The sequence below is a fragment of the Onychomys torridus genome, chromosome 16, assembly GCF_903995425.1.
Source record: "Onychomys torridus chromosome 16, mOncTor1.1, whole genome shotgun sequence".
Classification (NCBI taxonomy): Eukaryota; Metazoa; Chordata; class Mammalia; order Rodentia; family Cricetidae; genus Onychomys; species Onychomys torridus.
Window position 1 is genome coordinate 54,147,698 of NC_050458.1, and position 20,514 is coordinate 54,168,211.

At 47.4% G+C, this 20,514-nt stretch overlaps 2 protein-coding genes across 2 annotated transcripts; both read left to right on the forward strand.

Moving 5' to 3' along the window:
* Positions 1-6,671: 6,671 nt before the first annotated feature.
* On the forward strand, positions 6,672-8,841 carry Adm2 (adrenomedullin 2). The gene is made up of 3 exons (XM_036207739.1): positions 6,672-6,784; positions 7,440-7,777; positions 8,782-8,841. Exons 1-2 carry the CDS (start codon positions 6,672-6,674, stop codon positions 7,774-7,776), a joined length of 450 nt encoding a protein of 149 aa, XP_036063632.1. The 3' UTR covers position 7,777; positions 8,782-8,841.
* An 8,439-nt stretch (positions 8,842-17,280) lies between these two features.
* On the forward strand, positions 17,281-19,769 carry Miox (myo-inositol oxygenase). Its single transcript, XM_036209101.1, has 10 exons — positions 17,281-17,327; positions 17,748-17,828; positions 18,051-18,131; positions 18,263-18,425; positions 18,614-18,681; positions 18,802-18,911; positions 19,015-19,082; positions 19,162-19,211; positions 19,297-19,409; positions 19,504-19,769. The coding sequence occupies exons 1-10, from the start codon at positions 17,313-17,315 to the stop codon at positions 19,610-19,612; spliced, it is 858 nt and encodes a 285-aa protein (XP_036064994.1). The 5' UTR covers positions 17,281-17,312; the 3' UTR covers positions 19,613-19,769.
* The last annotated feature ends 745 nt before the right edge of the window (positions 19,770-20,514 follow it).

A 20,514-nucleotide genomic window follows, 5' to 3' on the forward strand; every position in this document is an offset into this window, starting at 1 on the left:
GAGAATGAATTGAAACCAAACTCAAGCATGAGAGAGAAGTCCAGTTGGTGGTGTAGGTGTATAATCTAGCCCTTGGGAGGGTGAAGCAGGTAGATCATGACGTCCGGTCCAGCCTCCTAGGCTTCACTGTGAAATCTTGTGTCAAAAAAACAAAACAAAACAAAAAAAACAAAAAAACAAAAAACCAAGCAAACAACAACAAAACAATAAACAGGGCATGAGGGCCTGCTGGAGAATTAGCTTAGCAGTTAAGAGCACTTGCTTTTGCAAAGAACTTGTGCTGGGTTCCCAGCACCCAACGATCTTTAACTGTGATTCCAGGGGATCTGTCACCCTCTTCTGGTAACCAGGAGCACAGACGAGGTGCACAGACATACATGCAGAAAAACACCAAAGCACGTAAAATGAAACTCTTTTGTAAAAGGGGGGGGGGGGATGAAGAAGACTCTTCCAGGAACACTCTATGCACAAAGACATAGCCCTAACTCTCCCTTGCCAGCGCCAAGTGATATGGGGTGTGACATCTTCCTTTCTGCTTAACATGTGTCTGAACTTGCTTGAGTTGGCTTATGTCAATCACTAAAACTCCTCTCTACACCATTAAGTGAAGAAATGGTGACTGGCAAGTTTGACTTGGTGCTTGAACCCCGGGCTGGCTCTCTGAGAAACTATTAGGGCCCTGTAACCCATGGCTCCCATAACCACCAGGCCCTGTTTCCTTACCTGAAAGAACTCTGGTCCTGGCAAAGGTCATTTCCAATCTATCCTCAAGTCTCTTGCCACTAAGTCGAGTGCCTGACCATTACATTTCCCAGGCCACCAGCTGTTGGCCTCTTCTCCTCAAGGGCCTGCAGTCTCCTCAGATCTTCCCTTCTTCAACCAGTCAGACCTCCTCCAAGAAGACACTCTCATTATCCCATAGGCTCCTTGGCTCCCTCCACCTGTTCTTTTACCCAACCACTACACTTATGCATGCCTCCAAATGCTTGTCATCTTGCAAACTGCTCCCTCAGTTTTTCACTGTTCATGTCTAACCCAGCCATGTACTATCGTAACCATCTATATCCTGCAGACAGACCTAAGAAGGCAGAGGGAACCCATGATGACACAACTATCTCAACTTGAGATACCCCTATACAGTAGAGTGACCCACAGTGACACAATGGTCCTAGCCTGTGATGGATGGGCACTCCCCAAACATACTCCCTCGGCCTGCTGACATGTACAGTTGTCTTTTGGTCTTTATCTTCTGATTCTACTTTGTCTCAGATATGGTCAGCTCCTTGAGTTGGCTTTTCCTAGAAAAAAAAAAAAAATCATAATATGATAGACCCCAAACCTGCCCATCTATACTCACCCTCCTTCCAGAGACACCTGCCCCTTCCACCTACCTATCCACTTCCCACTGCTCCCTATAAGTTCCCCCACCTCACCCAGTCTTTTCCTGTCTTCAAAACCCTGGCCATCAGGATCAAACCTCAAATTTACACCTTAAAAAATATCTCTTGATGAAGTTGCCACCTTTTTTTCCCTAAGAAAGTTTCTCTAAAGCAGTAGTCCTCAACCTGCGGGTCGAAAAACAAAACAAACAAGCAAAACCAAAAACGATAAAGGGCTTGTGAGCTGGCTCAGTAGGTAAAAATGCTTGCCAACAAGCCTTCTAACCTGAGTTTGATCCCCAGGACCTACATGGTAGAAGGAGAGAGCTGAGCTGACTCCTGCCAGTTGCCCTCTGCCCTCTACATGTGCACTGTGGCTCACCACACACACACACACACAAACACGTGTAATAAAAAGAAACCTTAAATATTACACACACACAACCCTGATGAGACAGGCTGGGTGTGGTGGCCCACTCCTTTACTCAAGCATATGGGAGGCAGAGGCAGGTGGATCTCTGAGTGTGAGGACATCTTGATCTACATCAGAAATTCCAGGCTACCCAGGACTACATAGTGAGATTCCCTCTCAAAACAATAACAACAAAAGCCAACCAAAACGACAACAACAAAAAACACATTCATAAAAACAGAGAATTTAAATGCTGGATTTTTTTTTTCTCTTTTAAGTGTACTAGTGAATGCATTAAGGAAGGAAAACACAGACTTCCTCTTGGATTAGTTTGACCAAGAATAAACTCAAATTTGAATTCTCTACTTCTCTTCCTGTGTCTTCCATCTGTCCCTAAAAAAGGGCTTTGCTCTGTATTTATTGAAGAACACAGAAAGTGTCAGTCAAATGGGGAAGGAATGAGGTGCTCTTTACTAAAATTGTAAAGAGTTTTTATAAGGAAGAAACGTTACTATTCCCACCTAGCCCAGAATAGTAAACAAAAACTGCAAACAAATGCTATCAACCTATATCCACACAATATTTGCAACATTTATATTAGATATTTATAGTATAAGATTGCTTTGAACTATTGACTGTTTTCAGCAAATGTTCACAACACATTACTCTGGGTCAGAGGCATAGAAGAATGATTTAAGATTAAAGCTATGCCCTAACTTAGTCAGTAAAAAATCTGAGGCATATAAGGCTGCTATAATTGCTCTTTAAAGGCAGGTTATATATATACACACACATTTTTGGTTTTTTGTTTTTTTCCGAGACAGGGTTTCTCTGTGTAGCGTTGGAGCCTTTCCTGAAACTCACTCTGTAGCCCAGGCTGGCCTCAAACTCATAAAGATCCACCTACCTCTGCCTCCCAAGTGCTGGAATTAAAGGTATGTGCCACCACTGCCTGGCCAAAGGCAGGTTATATATTAACAGGGCTTTTAATCCTAGCATTTAGGAGACAGAGGCAAGCAGATCTCTGTGAGTTCCAGGCCAGACAGGGCTACATAGTGAGACCCTGTCTCAAAACAAAAAAAGTAAGGAGTTCTCAGTAGGGTAGCAGGTTAAGTCTCAGGTGCTCTTAGGTGGTGGTATATGCCTTTAATCCCAGAACTCAGGAGGCAGAGGCAGGTGGAGATCCAGGCCAGTCTGGTCTGCAGGTGAGTTTCAGGAGAGCCAGAGATACACAGAGAAACCCTGTCTGGAAGAAAACAAAAACAAACAGACAAAAAAAACCCCAACATCAACAAAACAAAAAGGGTTAAGAGCACTGGCTGCTCTTCCAGAGGACCCAGGGTCAGTTCCCAGCATGCACATGGCAACACACAACTGTCTGTAACTCTAGTTCCAGGGGATCCGACACCCTCAAACATACCTGCAGGCAAAACACCAATATGCATAAAATAAAAATATATAATTAAAAAACCAGAAACCAACCAAACAAATAAACAAAAGTCTTAAGTGATCTCAAGGCATATTGTTACCTTTACTTTAAGGTCCATCCAACAAAAGTTCAGCCTCTTAGCTGGGCGGTGGTGGCACATGCCTTTAATCCCAGCACTCTGGAGGCAGAACCAAGCAGATCTCTGTGAGTTCGAGGCCAGCCTGGGCTACATAGCAAGTTCCAGGAAAGGCACAAAGCTACACAGAGAAAACCTGTCTTAGGTCGGAGGGGGCAGGGAGTTCAGCCTCTTTGAATACAAGATATTTTCCAAAATTTGTATTACTACAAAGTTTTTTATTTTGTGTGCCATGGCGTGGGTGTAGAGGTCAGAGGAGAGCAGTCAGTGCTCCTACTGTGTGGGTTCTGGGGATCAAACTCAAGTTATTAGGCTTGGTGGCAAGTGCCTTTATCCACTAAACCATCTTGCCAGCTCACAGGATGTATTTTGTACTTACTGGTGGGTGAATAACATGATGGCATTTGTAGCTTGAAAGGCAATGCCAGCAACAGCATAGAGACACACTGAAGATGGAGTCAGGCTGGAGACGGAGACTCAGCTGAGGAGCTGAGTATGTCTCAGCAGCCTCCTCTCGCCTCTGCCTTGCTGTCCCTTGAGAGCTGCCACACTGATTCTGTACTCAGCCACACTGTCGTCTCTTCCTTCTCTTGGGTGACACTTACAAATAGTTCTCAGAGCCTAACCATCCCCGAAGACCCAAGACTGTTTCAGCCTGCCCTCCCACTTAGGTCCATCAGACTGGAGGCCTCCTGGACAGACACACCTCTAGCCACAGGCGGCTTAGCGTGGGCATGTCCACACTGTAGCCTCTTTTACAGTCTCTTCCACAGCTTCTTCACCACCAAACAGAAGGGCTGTGTACAGACCTTCAACCTCCTGTTCCTTTTGCTTCCTGTCTACTTTCTCTCCGCTCTGACCTGCCTGTTCTGTGATCCTTCTAGATTCTCTAGCACCTACCTCAGCCCCGTGTTTGTTTGCATTAGAGTCACCTTTTTATTTTTGAAGGGGTTGTAAATGAACTCCAGTGCCTTGCACACATAAAAAAGCACTCTATCACAAAGGTACATTCCCAAGCCTTGATTTTTATTTTTTTTGGGGGGGGGGGGGCAGGGTCTTGCTATGTAGCCCAGGCTAGACCTAAACTAGTGATTTCCCCCTACCTCCGTTTCCTGAGTGTTGGGTTTACAGATAAGCACCACCACCTGCTGAGCACTGTTCTTTTCTAACATAAACAAAATCACTCTTCCCACAACTGATGAAAATAAGCAAATAGGTGATTATCTGCTAATATTTTCTTCAGGAGGTAAAGCCAGATCTTCAGCATGGCCTACATTCAACACTCTTTGATGGATTCATCTGGCAAATGTTTACTGAGCATCCATGTGTGTTCCACAGGAGGGACCGAGTGACCAAGTCCCGGGGAAGCCCCACAGAGGGACAGGGTGAGATAGAAGAGGAGACACAGATGGACACAGAAGTGTTCTTTCAGGAAGAGAATGCTTATGGCAGTGTTAGAGGTATTTAAAAAAAAAAGTCCATCAGGCTGACAAAGATACTGAGAACCACTGGCACAGAATCTATTATGGGTAGATGGTTGTCATAATGAAATCCATGATTTTTGTACAGTGAAGTTTAATAAAAATAAGTAAAAAGAAGACATGAAGAAGGAGGAGGAAGAGAAGAAGAAGAAGGGAGGAGAAGGAGAAGGAGAAGAAGAGACTGCTTGTTGCTAGGCTCAGGGTGCAGACTTGCAATCTCAGCTGTTCAAGAAGCAGAGACAGGAAGACTTTTTTCCCCCTTAGGTTTTTCGAGACAGGGTTTCTCTGTGTAGCTTTGTGCCTTTCCTGGAACTCACTCTGTAGCCCAGGCTGGCCTTGAACTCACAGAGATCCGCCTGCCTCTGCCTCCCAAGTGCTGGGATTCAAGGTGTGCGCCACCACTGCCCGGAGACAGGAAGACTCTGAGTTGAAGCTACAGAGGGTCCTGAGCAGCTTAGAGAGACCCTACCTACACAAAAGACAAATAAGGTGATTGAGGATGCAGCTCAGTGGTAGGTGCTTGCCTGGTTCACTCTCCAGGACCAACCACAACAGGAAAAAAAGGCTGATTGAAAAAAAGCAACTCGGGCTGGAGAGATGGCTCAGGGGTTGAGAGTGCTGACTCTTTTTCCAGAGGACTCAAGTTCAATTCCCAGAACCCACATGGCAGCTCACACCTGTCTGAAACTTCAGTTTCAAGGGACCCAGGCACCCATGGCAAAAACATAAAAATAAAATAAATTGTATATATATATATATATATATAAAAGCAACTCATGCCAGGCAGTGGTGGCTCATCAAGCATGCCCAACATTAAGAAAGAGTGCCTTTGGGTTGGGAATTTAACTCAGTGGTAGAGTGCTTGCCTAGCAAGCGCAAGGCCGTGGGTTCTATCCTCAGCTCAAAAAAAAAAAAAAGAAAGAAAGAAAGAAAGAAAGAGTGCCTTTATGCTTACACATACTTACACATATTACTCGTTTGTGCATGCGTGTGCAAACACATACAGAGAATATTGTGTGCAGAGAAGAGGAACGCGTCTCTCACTCAGAATACCGCTGTGGTGGGGACCTCGCAGTACTTGGTAATGGGAAGCCACCTGTCGTGGGGAACGAGTTGGCAGTCATCGGGAATCTGCCATTATCTGGAGATGTTGGGTAACCAAGTCATGCTCCTGCCTTTCCTGAAGAGGCGACAGGTCGATGCCCTTGGGGTCAGAACACACCTCTATTTCAGCACTCACCTTTCAGCCTGGTGGGGTCATTGGGCCCCACTCCTCTCTGAGACTTAGTCGCACACTGAAGTTAGGAGTTAAGTAACAGGAGTGAGGATAGGAGGCCCTCGACAGCTCTTGAGCATTTCCCAGCAGGGGTGGACCCCGCGAAGTGACCCCCGCTGTGGTTCTACTGGTTCCTGCTGGGCAGGAGTGGCTGCCGGGACAGCTTGGCTAGTGCAGCCCACCCCGTGGAGAACGCCCCGCCCCATCAGCGGCGGGCCCCGCCTTCAGCTTCAAAGACTACTTAGCGCTGGAAGTGCCTCCCAAACTGGTCTTCCGCTGGACCCCAGAAGGCGCACTCGCCCAGGAGACCACGACCTGACCTGAGTTCCACTGAGTGCTCCGGGATCTCCCAACAGACCCCAGCCCCGCCTGCTGTCTCTAAATCCCAGACCTGTGCCACACCAGACTCAGGTAGGTACCAATCTTCCCACGCCCCGAGCCCCCGGGGTTGAGAACTCCCCAACTGGTGGGTGAAGAGGGTTGGCTCCAGGCTAAAGTTGCCCTCCTCCACCCCATTTGCCGGCTTCACCGCATTCTTCCTCCACAGCCCAGCCCGCCATGGCCCAGTTCCTGATGGTCACGGTAACCCTCGGTTGCATCAGCCTCCTCTACCTGCTCCCAGGCACGCAGTCTGGCGGCCTGAACAAGGGACTGAAGCTTTCCAGACCCAGGTGAGTGAGTACAAGGTTTGGACCAGCCTCCTCGTGGGGACCTAAGTTTTCTAGAGGTCGTCTCCCAGATCAAGGGCCACCTTCCCAGCTTCAGTGTTGCTTGAGAAAGGCAAGAAGGGGGACTTTTTCTTCCTTTGCTTCTTTCTGCTTGCGGTAATTAGTCCCACCCTACACACACACACACACACACACACACACACACACACACACACACAGATGAGAGAGAGAGAGAGGTGGGGGTCGGGGTGGGATAGCCTTTTAGACTAAAGGTCTGTTGGAGTTAAGGGAGACTAGAGGCATTCTCAGGGAAGAACCCGGAGAGGTCTTTCTGAACTCTAAGAGCAGTGGCCCTCAGAGCCTACTGCTCTGGAGACCTTTGCTCTGAGCGGTGCTGCTAATGGTACATGTGACTTGAGCTATGGAGATGGCCAAGCTACCAGTAAGCTCAGAAGGGTAATGGGCTTCCTCTCCTAGTCTTCTGGTCAGAGGCAGGGGGTCAGGCTTTGGGCTTCCCCTGGTCCTAGGCCAGGCTTTTAGGGAAGCTGTGGGCTTCCCCTGCCAGTGCCTTCAGACTGTGTAGAGAAGAAGTGGGATTAGGGGCCTTTGGAAGGCTATGCCAGGCCACTGCGCTTACAGCTTCCTTCCCCTTCCACAGAGAACCCCCGGCAAAGATTCCTTCCAGTGGCCTGCAGCCTGGACACTCTTTACTCCGGCCTGTTGTTTGGAAGCCTCATCATGCCCCCCAGCCACAGGGAAGGGGCAACCCGACCCTTGCTATGGTTCATCTACTTCAGAGTGCTGGCTCACGACACCCAGGTCCCCAGCGACACTTGGAACCTCGAAGACCCCATGCCCAGCTTCTGCGAGTGGGCTGTGTCCTGGGCACATGCCAAGTGCAGAATCTCAGTCACCGATTGTGGCAGCTGGTCCGGCCAGCTGGCCGGCGAGACTCGGCTCCTGTGGATCCCAGCAGCCCCCACAGTTATGGCTGAGGTGGGTCCTGAATGGTCCACCTGGAGTGCTGTACTCTAATCCCAGAGCTGCAGCCGAGCTCCACACCCTGGCCTAGGTCTCTGGAGCTCCTGCTGGCAGCAATTCCTCATGGCTTTGGATACTGTAAACCTAAACCTATGAGGATATGTGGATCCAGACACTGCACCATCAGGGGCCTGTGCATCCCAGAACTGTGCACACTCAGGGAACCGGTGCTTGGCCGGTGTGGTGACAGTATCTCAAGCCACGGAGAACTTGAAAGAAGGAGTGTGTCTAAAGAAATAGAGCAAAAGCTAGAGTCTTTAACATAGCCCCCCCCCTCCCACAACCAAGCAGGAGAAAGGCTAGAGTGGCCCCTGTGACCCCCACCCCTTTGGGAATTAAAGCCTAGCTGTGAGCTAAAGCTGTGGCCACTCTCTTGTACAGTTTGCTCTTCTGCGACGTTCCCTTAGTATCCTGAGGCGGGAGGGGCAGAAGGAGGAGCTATAGGCTGTGGTCCCTAGGACCAGAGTCAGGAAAGCAGAGACCTTCTGAGGGGCTGTTGCCAACCTGGAGCCCAGGCCCCGGTGGTGATGGAGACTCCTGGAACATTCTGGGGTAAAGTACAGCAGAGACAAGCCCTCTTATGCTCAGGCAAGGGCAGGGAGATAAGACGAAAGTGTCCCATCTCAAAAAGGTTTAGTATGATTTTACGCCTGAGCAAGAGGGGGTGGCACACACCTGCAGTCTCAGCACTGAGAAGACTGAGGCAGGAGGATGACAAGTTTATGACCAGCTTAGGCTAGACAGCAAGACCCTGTTTCCAAAACCCAATCATCAACAACAACAAAACTACCCCAGATTAGAAAAACAAAACAAAAAAGACCCAAACCTCTCTCAGGAAAGCTGGAGGCATTTAAACAAAGTTGTCTCCACATCCTACCCACCCCTGGTCCCGTGGGAACACCCAGCAGGATCAGGAGTAGGGACAGTGGAATCTGACAGGCTTATTCCTTTGTTCCCAGCCAAGACTCCAAGAAGGGGAAATGGACCGCAAATGGCAATCAAGAGGAGAACCAACCGACCCAGAATCACAAGTTCAAGACCAGCCTTGGCTACAAAGACTGTTTAAAAAAAAAAAAAAAAAAAAGTGAGGGCAGGCATCAGTCACAACCTGGAAATAGGTACTTGGTACAGGGTTTTTGCTCATGTGATTTCACCCAGAACTTGCAATTGTCCAGTCAGAACACAGGGTTCCAAAAGAGTTGTTCCTTGGCAACTACTCACAGCACTTGCGTGTGCTTCCCAACACCCCCCTCGATGCCTTCCTGGTAGGAGTACTTCATGACTCCAGAACTATAGGTAGCCACACAGAGCTCAGCAACATGCTCCAGTGACTACGGTATTCGTGCTCAGAGTCAGGCCTACCTTTTAAGTGACCAGAGATGATCCCCAGTTAGGAGCATCCTAAAAATACCCCATCCCTGTCTTTACTCAGGTTCTGTATACTTCAGGTAACTCATCTTCCTTCCAAGATAAGCCCGGTGGGCATAGTTTAGCCTGGTCCCTGCTTTGCTAGACTAGAGACCTCCGTGCATAGAGAGGCCAAAACAGGAGGTTTTGTCTGTAATAGGAGGTGGTGTGCTGAGCAGCCTAGCAAGACAGGAAAGGCAGGCTGCCTGGAAGAAACCAGGAAAGTCCAGGATAGGTCTGGGTACAGCAAGGGCTCGCCAGGGCCAGGATTTAGAAGCGTCAAGTCTCTGTGCTCACAGAAGGTATGGGCTGTGGTGTTAGCCAACAGCAGCTGGCAGGCATGTGAATGGGACTAGAGAGGCCCTTGATGCAAACCCCGGAATGGCGTGTCCTGTGGCCACTGAAAGGTAATGGTAAAGGTGGGTGGTGGAAACAAACCATGGGGTCTGGAGTAAAGGTGAGGAGTCAAAACAAGCTGAGGGCAGACAGAAATTGGGTCTTCTAGACCCAAATTTGCCAAGACCCTCCTCGGTACCCTGGATCCTGGGCAAAGTCCAACCTTGAACTTCTCCTGAGCCTGCGAGGTCTGTTCTTCAGCACGAGATGCCCCCTCTTCGGGAGCACCTCCCGTCACCCCCATACCTCTCTTCACTGGTACTTTGCATCTTGCCGGCGTGGACTCCCAGACCTCTTGCAGGGTGACCTCTAGAATCCCAGGAGTGGTCAAGGCTCCTGAGCCTCAGAACTTGGCCGTGAAGGGGAAGGACCGCTGGCATCCTGGGCAGTGTCAGGAGGTTGCCCGTTATGACCCTTGTATCTGGGGGGGTGCCAACCTCACACTGCGCTTGGCTACACTTGATTACCTCTTGATGCCCCCATGCAGAGGTTCATGCAGAGGTGGCAGTACAGCCCTCCCCCAACCCACCCCCACGGCCACTTTCTAGCTGTTTTCACACTTAAAAGTCTTACCCTCCTCAAGAACCTATCCAGGCACCAGGACCCGCCCTTGATCGCTTTGAAGGTCACGGCTCTAGCTTTCTCCGAGGAGCCCTTGCCTGGCCAATGTTCACTGAGCATGGAACACACAGGACACACTGGAGAGTTCAGCCTCCTAGGGCCGACTTCCACTGGGCAGAGAGAGAGAGAGAGAGAAAAACACACCAAAAAGGCAGTTAAGAAAAGGTTCCTTGAAGTTTACCTTGTAAGTAGTGCCGGGGTTGCTGGTGGCTCAACACAGCTGCATAGGGTACCCATTGGATCAACTCAATTGGCTTCTAACCCAGGAGTCTCGCCCTCACAGTACCTATGTGTCAGCTGCCCTGTTCCCTGCTCCAGGCTTGTCATGGCCCAGGCAAATTGTTTTTGTCTTCTGGATCCTCTTTATAAGAGTATCCAAGACCGGTGGTGGCACATGCCTTTGATCCCAGCACTCGGGAGGCAGAAGCAGGCGGATCTCTGTGAGTTCGAGACCAGCCTGGTCTACAAAGCAAGTTCTAGGAGAGACTCCAAAGCTACACAGAGAAACCCTGTCTTGAAAAAAACAAAAACAAAAAAGAGTATCCAAGTGTTTTAAATCCTGGTCCATGTGAGCCCCTTCCCCGAAAGACCATCACCCTTCTTTGCCAGACCTCAGACAGATTGCCCTGAGGTAATGGTAGAACACTTGCCCTTGGTTTACTACCCACCACAGTAAAACAAAATCCCCAAATCAGCCTCTCTTCCACCCTGATAGCTGGCCACCTACCTGCCTCCAGCAAGAATCCAGTGAAACTGTCTCCGTAAGAGCCCTCCTATGCCTGATGTCTCAGCGACTTCCGACTTGGACCACTGCAACCCTTCGTGGTAAATTTCCACCTGTCTCCATTACATTTGATCTCACTCCCCTTTTGTGGCAGCCTTAAATAAAGTCTTATCATTTTAACACGTGTGATCTCTCCCCTCCCTTGCCCCTCAGTTTTTTGCAGTAGTGAGGTTGAACTTTGGTTCTAGGCCTTGATACTTGCTGAGCAAGGACTTCATCACTTGGCTGCATCCCCAGCCTACACTAATTTCTTCTGCTCACCTATAATTCATAGACGTTCTTCAACAAGTTTTTCTTCCTGGGATAAGATGGGGAATCGCCGGGCAGTGGTGGCGCACGCCTTTGATCCCAGCACTCGGGAGGCAGAGCCAGGCGGATCTCTGTGAGTTCGAGGCCAGCCTGGGCTACACAGTGAGTTCCAGAACAGGCTCCAAAGCTACACAGAGAAACTCTGTCTCGATAAACAAAAGAAAAAGAAAAAGAAAAAAGATGTGGGGAATCACATGCTTTAGAGTAAGGCTCAGAACTGCATGCCCTATCAGAAGGAGCCGCCTGCAGGCATGGAGGTGTTTAAATTAAAGCTGGGTTGTTGGTGGTGAGGGGGGCCCTGCAGGTGTCAATACCTGCAGTGGTCTGCAAAGAGACAAGAATGAAAATACAATTCAGATTGACTTTGTCAACCTGGATCAGACTTCGGGGAGTCTAATGCCAGGCAGTTCACTGTCAGCATATTTAAAACACAGTTCAATTTGGGAAAAGGTTTTCAGGCAACAATCAGACCAATTCCAGGTGCACAATAAAGCTGAAGGTGTGACTACATAGAAAGTCCTTTATAAAGTACATGTGACCATGAGGGTGAGCTCTATGGCTAAAGGACCTAGCTAGAATCTAGTGTAGTTTCTGACCAATAGCATAGAGGTCAGCAGGATATAAAGTACATGTGACATCTCCCCTAAGGATGGGTAATGGTCTAGGGAGGGAAGAGTCTGGAATAACCATCCTGGGAAATCAGAGCGAGGTGTTCTGCCACAGATAACAAAAAGGTCACCTGGTCATTAACAAAATCCACTCTCAGCTTTCTGGATGGAACAAAGGTACTTACTTGATTTTTATCTCCTCCACTGAGATAAATGATTAACATTCCTGGTTCTCTTAGTGCTTCTCTGTGAGGACAAGGACCACTGTGCCCCCAACATCTGCTCACTTCTAATTTTTTTTTAAGAAAAAAATAGTGTCTGTAAAAGAGGACAAGGTTGAGGGTTAGGGATTTAGCTCAGTGGTAGAGCGCTTGCCTTGAACTGAAAGATCCGCCTACCTCTGCCTCCTGAATGCCGTTGCTGCCGCCGCCGCCGCCACCACCACCTGGTGAATTTTTTTTTTTTTTTTTAATTTAAAGTTAGCATAGCTAAATAGTATGTGAAGATTTAGGTGAGTGTAAATATCCCTTATTTCCTTATTTAATTAATTAATTTTTTAAAATTTGCCAGTTAAGTATCTGATGGTGTCATTCCACAATAGCTTGACCCTGTGGATAGTAAGAGATTTTAGGAGCAAGATTAAGTAACACACACCTTTAATGCCAGTGCTCAGAGGCAGAGGTAGGTGGATCTTTGAGTTGGAGGCCAGCCTGGGCTACAGAGTGAGTTCCAAGACAGCCAGGGCTACACAGACCAACCCTGTCTTATAAAACAAAAACAAAATTGAAATGCTGTATAAAAATCTGTCTCTAACAGACGATAGGCTCTCAGGAGCCTCCTATAACTTTCTCCCTTGCCAGAGTTTGATCACTAAATCAGACCAACGGCAAGTACAAAACCAAAAATACAAACAGAATCTATTTAATTAACAGTGGTCATTAACTTTTAAAGAGTTAAACTTAAGGCTTTTAATTTAAGATTTGGTATCTATAAAATTCAGGACAATCTTAATTAAGAGTTTAAGGAGACTTTCCTACTAGGTAACAGGATATTCAGAAGTACCCAAGACATAAGCAGAAAATCCTGAAGGAGAAAACAATTGGGTTTTGCCATGTAAGCATGAAAGTGCCATTCAGCTGATACTGTAAATGAAACAGAATTGTGAGCAATTTCCAAGCATAGCCGTTTCATGGAGGGAAAACTTGCTCAAAGGCCTTAAGTTTTTACTACTTCTGAAGATAGCTTGAAGTAACAGATTCTCAGGCTGTACCAAAACTAATTTTAGGTGAAAACTTCAAAATAATCTAATTTTTATTCATTATCTTTTTGTTTAAACTCATATTTTGCCTCCAAGGAGACTTAAGAAATATACAATTGCCGGGTGGAGGTGGTGCACGCCTGTAATCCCAGCACTCCGGAGGCAGAGGCAGGCAGATCTCTGTAAGTTTGAGGCTAGCCTGGGCTACAGGCTCGAAAGCTACAGAGAAACCCTGTCTCGAAAAACCAAAAAAAAAAAAAAAAGAAGTTTTAGCAGTAAAAGACAAGATAAAATTTTCTTATTTTGTAGACAGACAGTGGTGGAGCATGCCTTTGATCCTAGCACTTGGGAGGCAGAGGCAAGTAGATCTGAGTTGAAGGCCAGCCTGGTCTAGAAAGTGAGGTCCAGATCAGCCAAGGCTGTTAACACAGAGAAAAACCAAACCTGTCTCAAAAAACCAAAAAAGATTTTGATCATTTATAAGGTGATTGACCATTAGCTTGCATGTCTTAATTATCTTTAATAGTTTATAACAAGTTAGCATACATACATATATATACATACATACATATATACATACATATATATACATAATACATACGTATATATACATACATACATACATATATACACACACACACACACACACACACACACACACACACATATACACACAAAATAAACAGAGGGCTCAATAGGACTAAGAAATTTTATAGGCCGGGCAGTGGTGGCGCACACCTTTAATCCCAGCACTCGGGAGGCAGAGCCAGGTGGATCTCTGTGAATTCAAGGCCAGCCCGGTCTACAGCGTGAGATCCAGGACAGGCTCCAAAGCTACACAGAGAAACCCTATCTTGAAAAAAAAAAAAAAAAAAAAAAAAGAAAGAAAGAAAAAGGAAAAGAAAAGAAAGAAATTTTATAGGTTGCTGCCTTTTGCTAATCATAGCTCAGCTGTCCCTCACTTTGCTTCTAGGCAGATTTTTCCTGCTAGTGTTTTGTAGAGATGGAGGTACCAGCAGCTGAGTATTACTGTCATGTTTCAATAAGACTGGATTCATTCACTCATTTATTTGCTTGTTTGTTTTTTGTTTGGTTTTTTGAGACAAGGCTTCTCTGTGTAGTTGTGGTGGCTGTCCTGGATTTTGCTCTGTAGACCAGGCTGGCTCCTTGATTTTTTTTTTTTTTTTTTGTATGTGGAGCTGAGGATCGAACCCAGGGTCTACCACTGAGCTAAATCCCCAACCCCTTGATTTTTTTTTTTAAACAAGGAAATTGAGCTGAAGAATGACACTAAGCCTTTTTTCCCACTTTTGTGTCTATCTCCAAACCACGCGTGTCCCATCCATTCCAACTGTCTGTTAACTAGACTCTGTTCTCAAGGACCTCATTCCAGATGTTTCCTTCCACTGTCTCGATCCTTTGCAGTATTGCTTTTCCCTCGCGTTGGTCCCTTTCCATTCTCACTGCATCTCAATCCTTCATGTGCTAATTTTTGTATGAGGTCAGTTAACGTTGAGCCTGAATTCCTTAAGGATGTTCATTTTGGGTAAAGAAGTACAAACGGGGTTCTGAAACTACCCATCATGACTAGAAGACTCTGATGCTCCTTTAGTCTATCCAATAAACTGTCATACAAGTTTAAATAAATAGTAGAGTCAGTTAAAACATTCAGTGGCTGAGAAGCATCTAACAAAAGCTGATTGATTATGGCAAGTTGAGCTGTATAATCAATCCAGAGTGAATACAATCTTGTGTGTGTGTGTGTGTGTGTGTGTAGCATGTAAATACTGTATATAAAACATATGCTCCTTGACCTTTTGAAGAGCCATTAAAAGCAATCTCTATAATCTTAGGCAATAATCAGGGAGTATTTTTAAAAAATTCTTTGTTTTAAGATTTATTCACATTTTATATACATTGGGTTTTGCCTGTTTTGTGAGGATGCCAGATCCTCTGGAACTGGAGTTACAGACAGTTGTGAACAGCCATGTGGATGCTGGGAATTGAACCTGGATCTTGTGAAAGAGCAGCCAGTGCTCTTAACCACTGAGCCATCCAGTCCAGCTGCTCAAAATTCTTAAAAAGGGAATATTTCAGATAATTATCTATAGATCCCAAGTAATATCTTAATTTGAACTGCCAACTATTAACAGTGCAGAACAAATAGTTTACCAGAAAAATAATTATTATAGGCTCTTTATCAGTAAGAGATTATTTCTATGAGCTGCCGATTTAGCAGCCACATTATTTAATAAGCTAAAAACCTGCTCTGTTTCAGGTGTTACATTTTTATAGACTGTAACGGAGTTTCCAGATGGCAACTGAGGGAGCAGAGCCAGGTCTTCAGCAGTGATAAACAGATAAGAGCACACCCAATGATATAGTTCAAAATTATGAATTTTGCTCTTTCAGTTTATTTACTATGAAAATTAAGCATTAATTAGACAATATAATGAATGACTAATACCTCTGGAAATTTAAGCAGCATTGGCTTAGTGCTTTATTCTCTAGTTGTGATTGTTTTTGTATAGAAGTTGGGCTTGTTTTGATTTTCTCCTTTGAAGGGGCCATTGATACTGAGTTATTCCTGCTATTACGGAAAAACAAAAAAATTTCCATGAAGAGACCTTTAATATTGAGTTATTCCCACTATGCGGGAACACAACAACAACAACAACAAAAATCAAACAACTCTCTCTTTTTAAAATAATTGACAGAGGTCCTGAGTTCAATTCCCAGCAACCACATGGTGGCTCACAATCATCGATAATGAGATCTGGTGCCCTCTTCTGGCCTGCAGGCAACATGCAAGAGGAATATTGTATACATAACAAATAAATAAATCTTTAAAATAAAATAAAACAATTCACACATACTTTGTCATCCTCCTTTACAAGGGCTCTCTTTACTTTAGTTCCTATGCCTATAAAGTTGCAGAGCTGTAGCTCTGAATGTTTGCTTCCTTTGGATCTTTTTTTTTTTTTTTTTTTTGAGACAGCGTTTCTCTGTGTAACTTTAGAGCCTTTCCTGGAACTCACTCGGTAGCCCAGGCTGGCCTCGAACTCACAGAGATCCGCCTGGCTCTGCCTCCCAAGTGCTGGGATTAGAGGTGTGCGCCACCACCGCCTGGCAACAAATATTTTAACAATTACACAAAACACTTTGTCTCAGAAGAGAGAGAAGAGCCCATATTTCGTTCCACCCTCTCAGTTAAGAAAAGTTTTCTTACTTTCTCCAGTTGAGGGGGACTCTGCAGGTGTCAACGCAGGTAGTGACTTGCGAAGAGAATGAAAGCCAGGTTTGGATTGACTTGGTCAGGAGGTTCATTGTCGGCATATTTAAAACACAGGACAATTTGGGAAAACGTTTCCAGGCAACAATCATCCAATCAGTCCAATTCCAGGTGCAAGATAAAGCTTAAGGTGTGACTACATAGAAAGTCTTTTACAAAGTACATGTGACCATGAGGGTGGGCTCTATGGCTAAAGGACATAGCTAGAATCTAGTGTAGTTTCTGACCCATAGCATAGAGGTCAGCAGGATAGAAAGTACATGTGACATCTTCCCTAAGGGTGGCTAACAGTCTAGGATAATCATTCTGGAATTTGGGTGAGGTCTACCTCTATAGCAAAAGGTGGGTGAGGTGTGTCTCCACAGATAACAAAAGGGTTGCCAGGTCATTAACAAAATCTGCTCTCAGCTTTCCGGATGGAACACAGGTATTTGATTTGTATCTCCTCCACTGAGGAATCACCCCTGCACGATTAACATTCCTGGTTCTGTTAGCACAAGGACCTCTGTGCCCACAACAAGGGGGAATCAGAGGTCTGGCTACAGAGTCTATCTGAGGAATTAGTCACTCAAGGACAGAGGAGGTGGGAACGAAGGTAAAGGGGGCTGGGCTAGGGGGGGTTCCTGTTTCTGTGCTGATATATTAACTTGCTTAGGCCAGGGCGAGGGTGGATGGTCACTCATTACCAAATGTCAAGTCCAAGGAGATAGGTATTATCCGGTCAGTTACATAACCTGTGAGCCTATAAAAGGCGCCTTAGCCTCGGACCTCACCTACCTGCGAGCTTTGCCATCTGATCGCTTCTCCCTCTCAGGATGAAGGTGGACGTGGTAAGTACCTTATGGTTGTACAGGAGTGGCTTCACCCAGCCCTCGGTGGAAGAGGCAGCTGCAAGGTCTTCTTCAGTTGGTTCATGCTGGCCCAGCTCGTCAAGGTCACAGAGCTAACTTCTTCCTGTTGTTGTCCAGCTGGGGTAAGGGTGAGAAGCCCCCCACCTCCGGCCTCCCCGGTGGAATCAGGTCTCCTACAATTACCTTCTGTCTGCAAGGGTATCAAGCAGGTGGGGGCTGCTGGCTCTTAATTAGTATCTTCTCACACTGGAAGTAGGTAGGCATCAGCTGACACTGGCCGGCTGGTGCCGGGCTGCCATGCACATGGGATGAGATGTTTTAGTACCTACCCCCTTGGGGATGTAATCTTCTTTATGAACCCGGCTGGTGGTAAAATGGGTCAAACTCCTATCCAACCAGGGCCCAGACCCTTCCCTGGTCTATCGACCTGATGTGGACCCAGAGTTGGCCCAAGGCAAGGGCAGCTTCCGAAACTACGCTGTGAGTGAACACACGTAACACTTTCTCACTTTCTCTGCCCGGTCTCTGGTCCAGCCCTGTGGGGAGTAGCCCTTCCTCTTCCCACAGCTTTAAGGGGGCTTTTGGGGGAAGCTCCATTCCGCTTTATACCTGTGGGGCCTCTCCTGCGGGAGGGGAGACCACGGCTCCCAGTGTGCTGGGCCATTTTGGCACATAGCCTGCGCTGGTTTGTCTGGCTTGCAGGCTGGACCGTTGCTAGATCGCGTCTTTACCACCTACAAGCTCATGCACACACACCAGACGGTGGACTTTGTCAGCAGAAAGGTAAAGGTCCCCTGCTCCTAGCGCAGACTCTGAGGGTGGGAGCCTCCTTGCCTGGGGCCCAATGTACCCACAGAGTGACCCTGCTCTGTAGCCCCCTCTTGGAATATGGCGAATTTCTCCCTTCTCCCCAGCATATCCAGTTTGGAGGCTTCTCGTATACGAAAATGACAGTCATGGAGGCTGTGAACATGCTCGACGATCTGGTGGATGAATCGGACCCGGATGTAGATTTCCCCAACTCCTTTCACGCATTCCAGACAGCGGAGGGCATCCGGAAAGCGCACCCAGACAAAGGTGTGCCCTACAGCTGTGGTGGGGGAGGGGCCACCATTGCCTTAGAAGGGGGCCGGACTGACCGAGAGGCTTGGTTCTCTCCCACAGGCTCCACCTTGAGCCCCCCACCCCTCCTTGCTTTCAGCCCAAAGCCTGCTCTAGCTACCTTTATCCCTGCAGCTTCCAACTCATTTGTTCCTTTTCCACAGACTGGTTCCACTTGGTCGGACTTCTGCATGATCTGGGGAAGATCCTGGCTCTGTGGGGGGAACCTCAGGTAAGTGAAGGCCCGGTGTGGGGAGTGGGACAGCTTCATTCAGCCCTGGGCTTGGAGCACTGTGAGAGGGAGCAGACCGGCTGACCCCTGGCCCACCCACGGCTGCCTGTCCTTTCCTAGTGGGCCGTTGTTGGAGACACTTTTCCCGTGGGCTGCCGGCCCCAGGCCTCTGTGGTATTCTGTGACTCCACTTTCCAGGACAACCCTGACCTTCAGGACCCTCGATACAGGTAGTTGGAAATAACACCCCACCTTGCCTCGATATACGAGCACAGGTGGTTTTTTCCCTGTACCCGCTCAGTCCTGCTCATACTCATCTCTTGGTCACTGCAGCACAGAACTTGGCATGTACCAGCCCCACTGTGGACTTGAGAATGTCCTTATGTCCTGGGGCCATGACGGTGAGGACAGCTAGAGAGAGGGGATGGTGGTAAGCGCTGCCCCTCTGGGCACCTGGCTATAACACCCCCTCTCCTGCAGAATACCTTTACCAGATGATGAAGTTCAACAAGTTCTCCCTACCCTCCGAGGTAGGTGTGGGGAGGGCCGGATCAGGAGCCTAGCCCCGTCCGGCCAGTCTGGCAGATCTGAACATGCTGGGTGTGGCATCTACAGGCCTTCTACATGATCCGATTCCACTCCTTCTATCCATGGCACACGGGTGGTGATTACCGGCAGCTGTGCAGCCAGCAGGACCTGGATATGCTGCCCTGGGTGAAAGAGTTCAAGTACATAGCCCCTCAAGGGGTGTGGGCAGCGAAGGGGGCTTGGGGCTCAAGAAGGCTCTTTCCTGGTGCTCACTGTTCTTCCCCGCATCCGCAGCAAATTTGATCTCTATACCAAGAGCCCTGAGCTACCAGACATGGACAGCCTGCGGCCCTACTATCAAGGGCTGGTTGACAAGTACTGCCCCGGCATCCTGAGCTGGTGAATGGTTCCCAATGCCTTCCCACCGCTGAAACAGCACTTAGGCTGGACACCATCAGGCACCGTGACAGCCCACTCCAGCCTTGCTCAGGGCCCCATACACCTGTCTACCCATTGTGGTTGAGGTCACTTGTGGCAGGTATCAATAAAGACTGAAAGAGTTTACAAAGCTGACTTATCACTCGGTATTTATTACTCAGGTAGGGGTAGCAGGAGCGGTCCCAGCACAGGAAAACCACTTACCGATGAACATGCTGCTTAGCCTCTTGGCTCCAGGTCAGTCATCCAACTTACCCCCCTATTCTAGAAATAATTACAAAGCCTTCTAGACTCAGCTTCCTTCAACAGAGAAGGCGGAGGGGAAAGCTGGGCAGTGGTGGAGGCAGAGCCAGGCGGATCTCTGAGTTCGAGGCCAGCCTGGTCTACAGAGCAAGTTCCAGGACAGTCAGGACTACACAGAGAAACTCTGTCTTGAAAAAAAGATCAATATAAGTTTTCAGTATTTTGGGTGTGCTTCAGCTCCTTGATGGTCCCTATCTTTGGAGGCAGAGAGAAGCTTCCAGGATGGCTCCTGGTTCCTTTATATGTCAAGAGTCTCTGGCAAATATGTTGCCAGTTAGTGTGACAAGACACCCAAACCTGGCCTAGCGGCACAGGATTATAACTCCAACACTCAAGAAGCTGAGGCAGAGGGATCATGAGTTCCAAGTTTGCCTGAGCTATAAAGCTAGTCTGTCTGTCTTTCTTTCATTCTTTTTTTTCTTTCTTTTTTTTTTTTTTTTTGAGCTGAGGATCGAACCCAGGGCCTTGTGCTTGCTAGGCAAGTGCTCTACCATTGAGCTAAATCCCCAGCCCCAAAGCTAGGTTTCTTAAACAAACAAAAATCAATCAGAATGCAAAATCAGT

Bases quoted from the DNA above. Each gene is read 5' to 3' on its own strand.
- Adm2 (XM_036207739.1), top strand. From the start codon at position 6,672: ATGGCCCAGTTCCTGATGGTCACGGTAACCCTCGGTTGCATCAGCCTC. The intron at 6,785-7,439 runs GTGAGTGAGTAC...CCCCTTCCACAG, and splicing joins CTGAAGCTTTCCAGACCCAG to AGAACCCCCGGCAAAGATTC.
- Miox (XM_036209101.1), top strand. The intron at 18,912-19,014 runs GTAGTTGGAAAT...TGGTCACTGCAG, and splicing joins CTTCAGGACCCTCGATACAG to CACAGAACTTGGCATGTACC. The intron at 19,410-19,503 runs GTACATAGCCCC...CCGCATCCGCAG, and splicing joins CCCTGGGTGAAAGAGTTCAA to CAAATTTGATCTCTATACCA.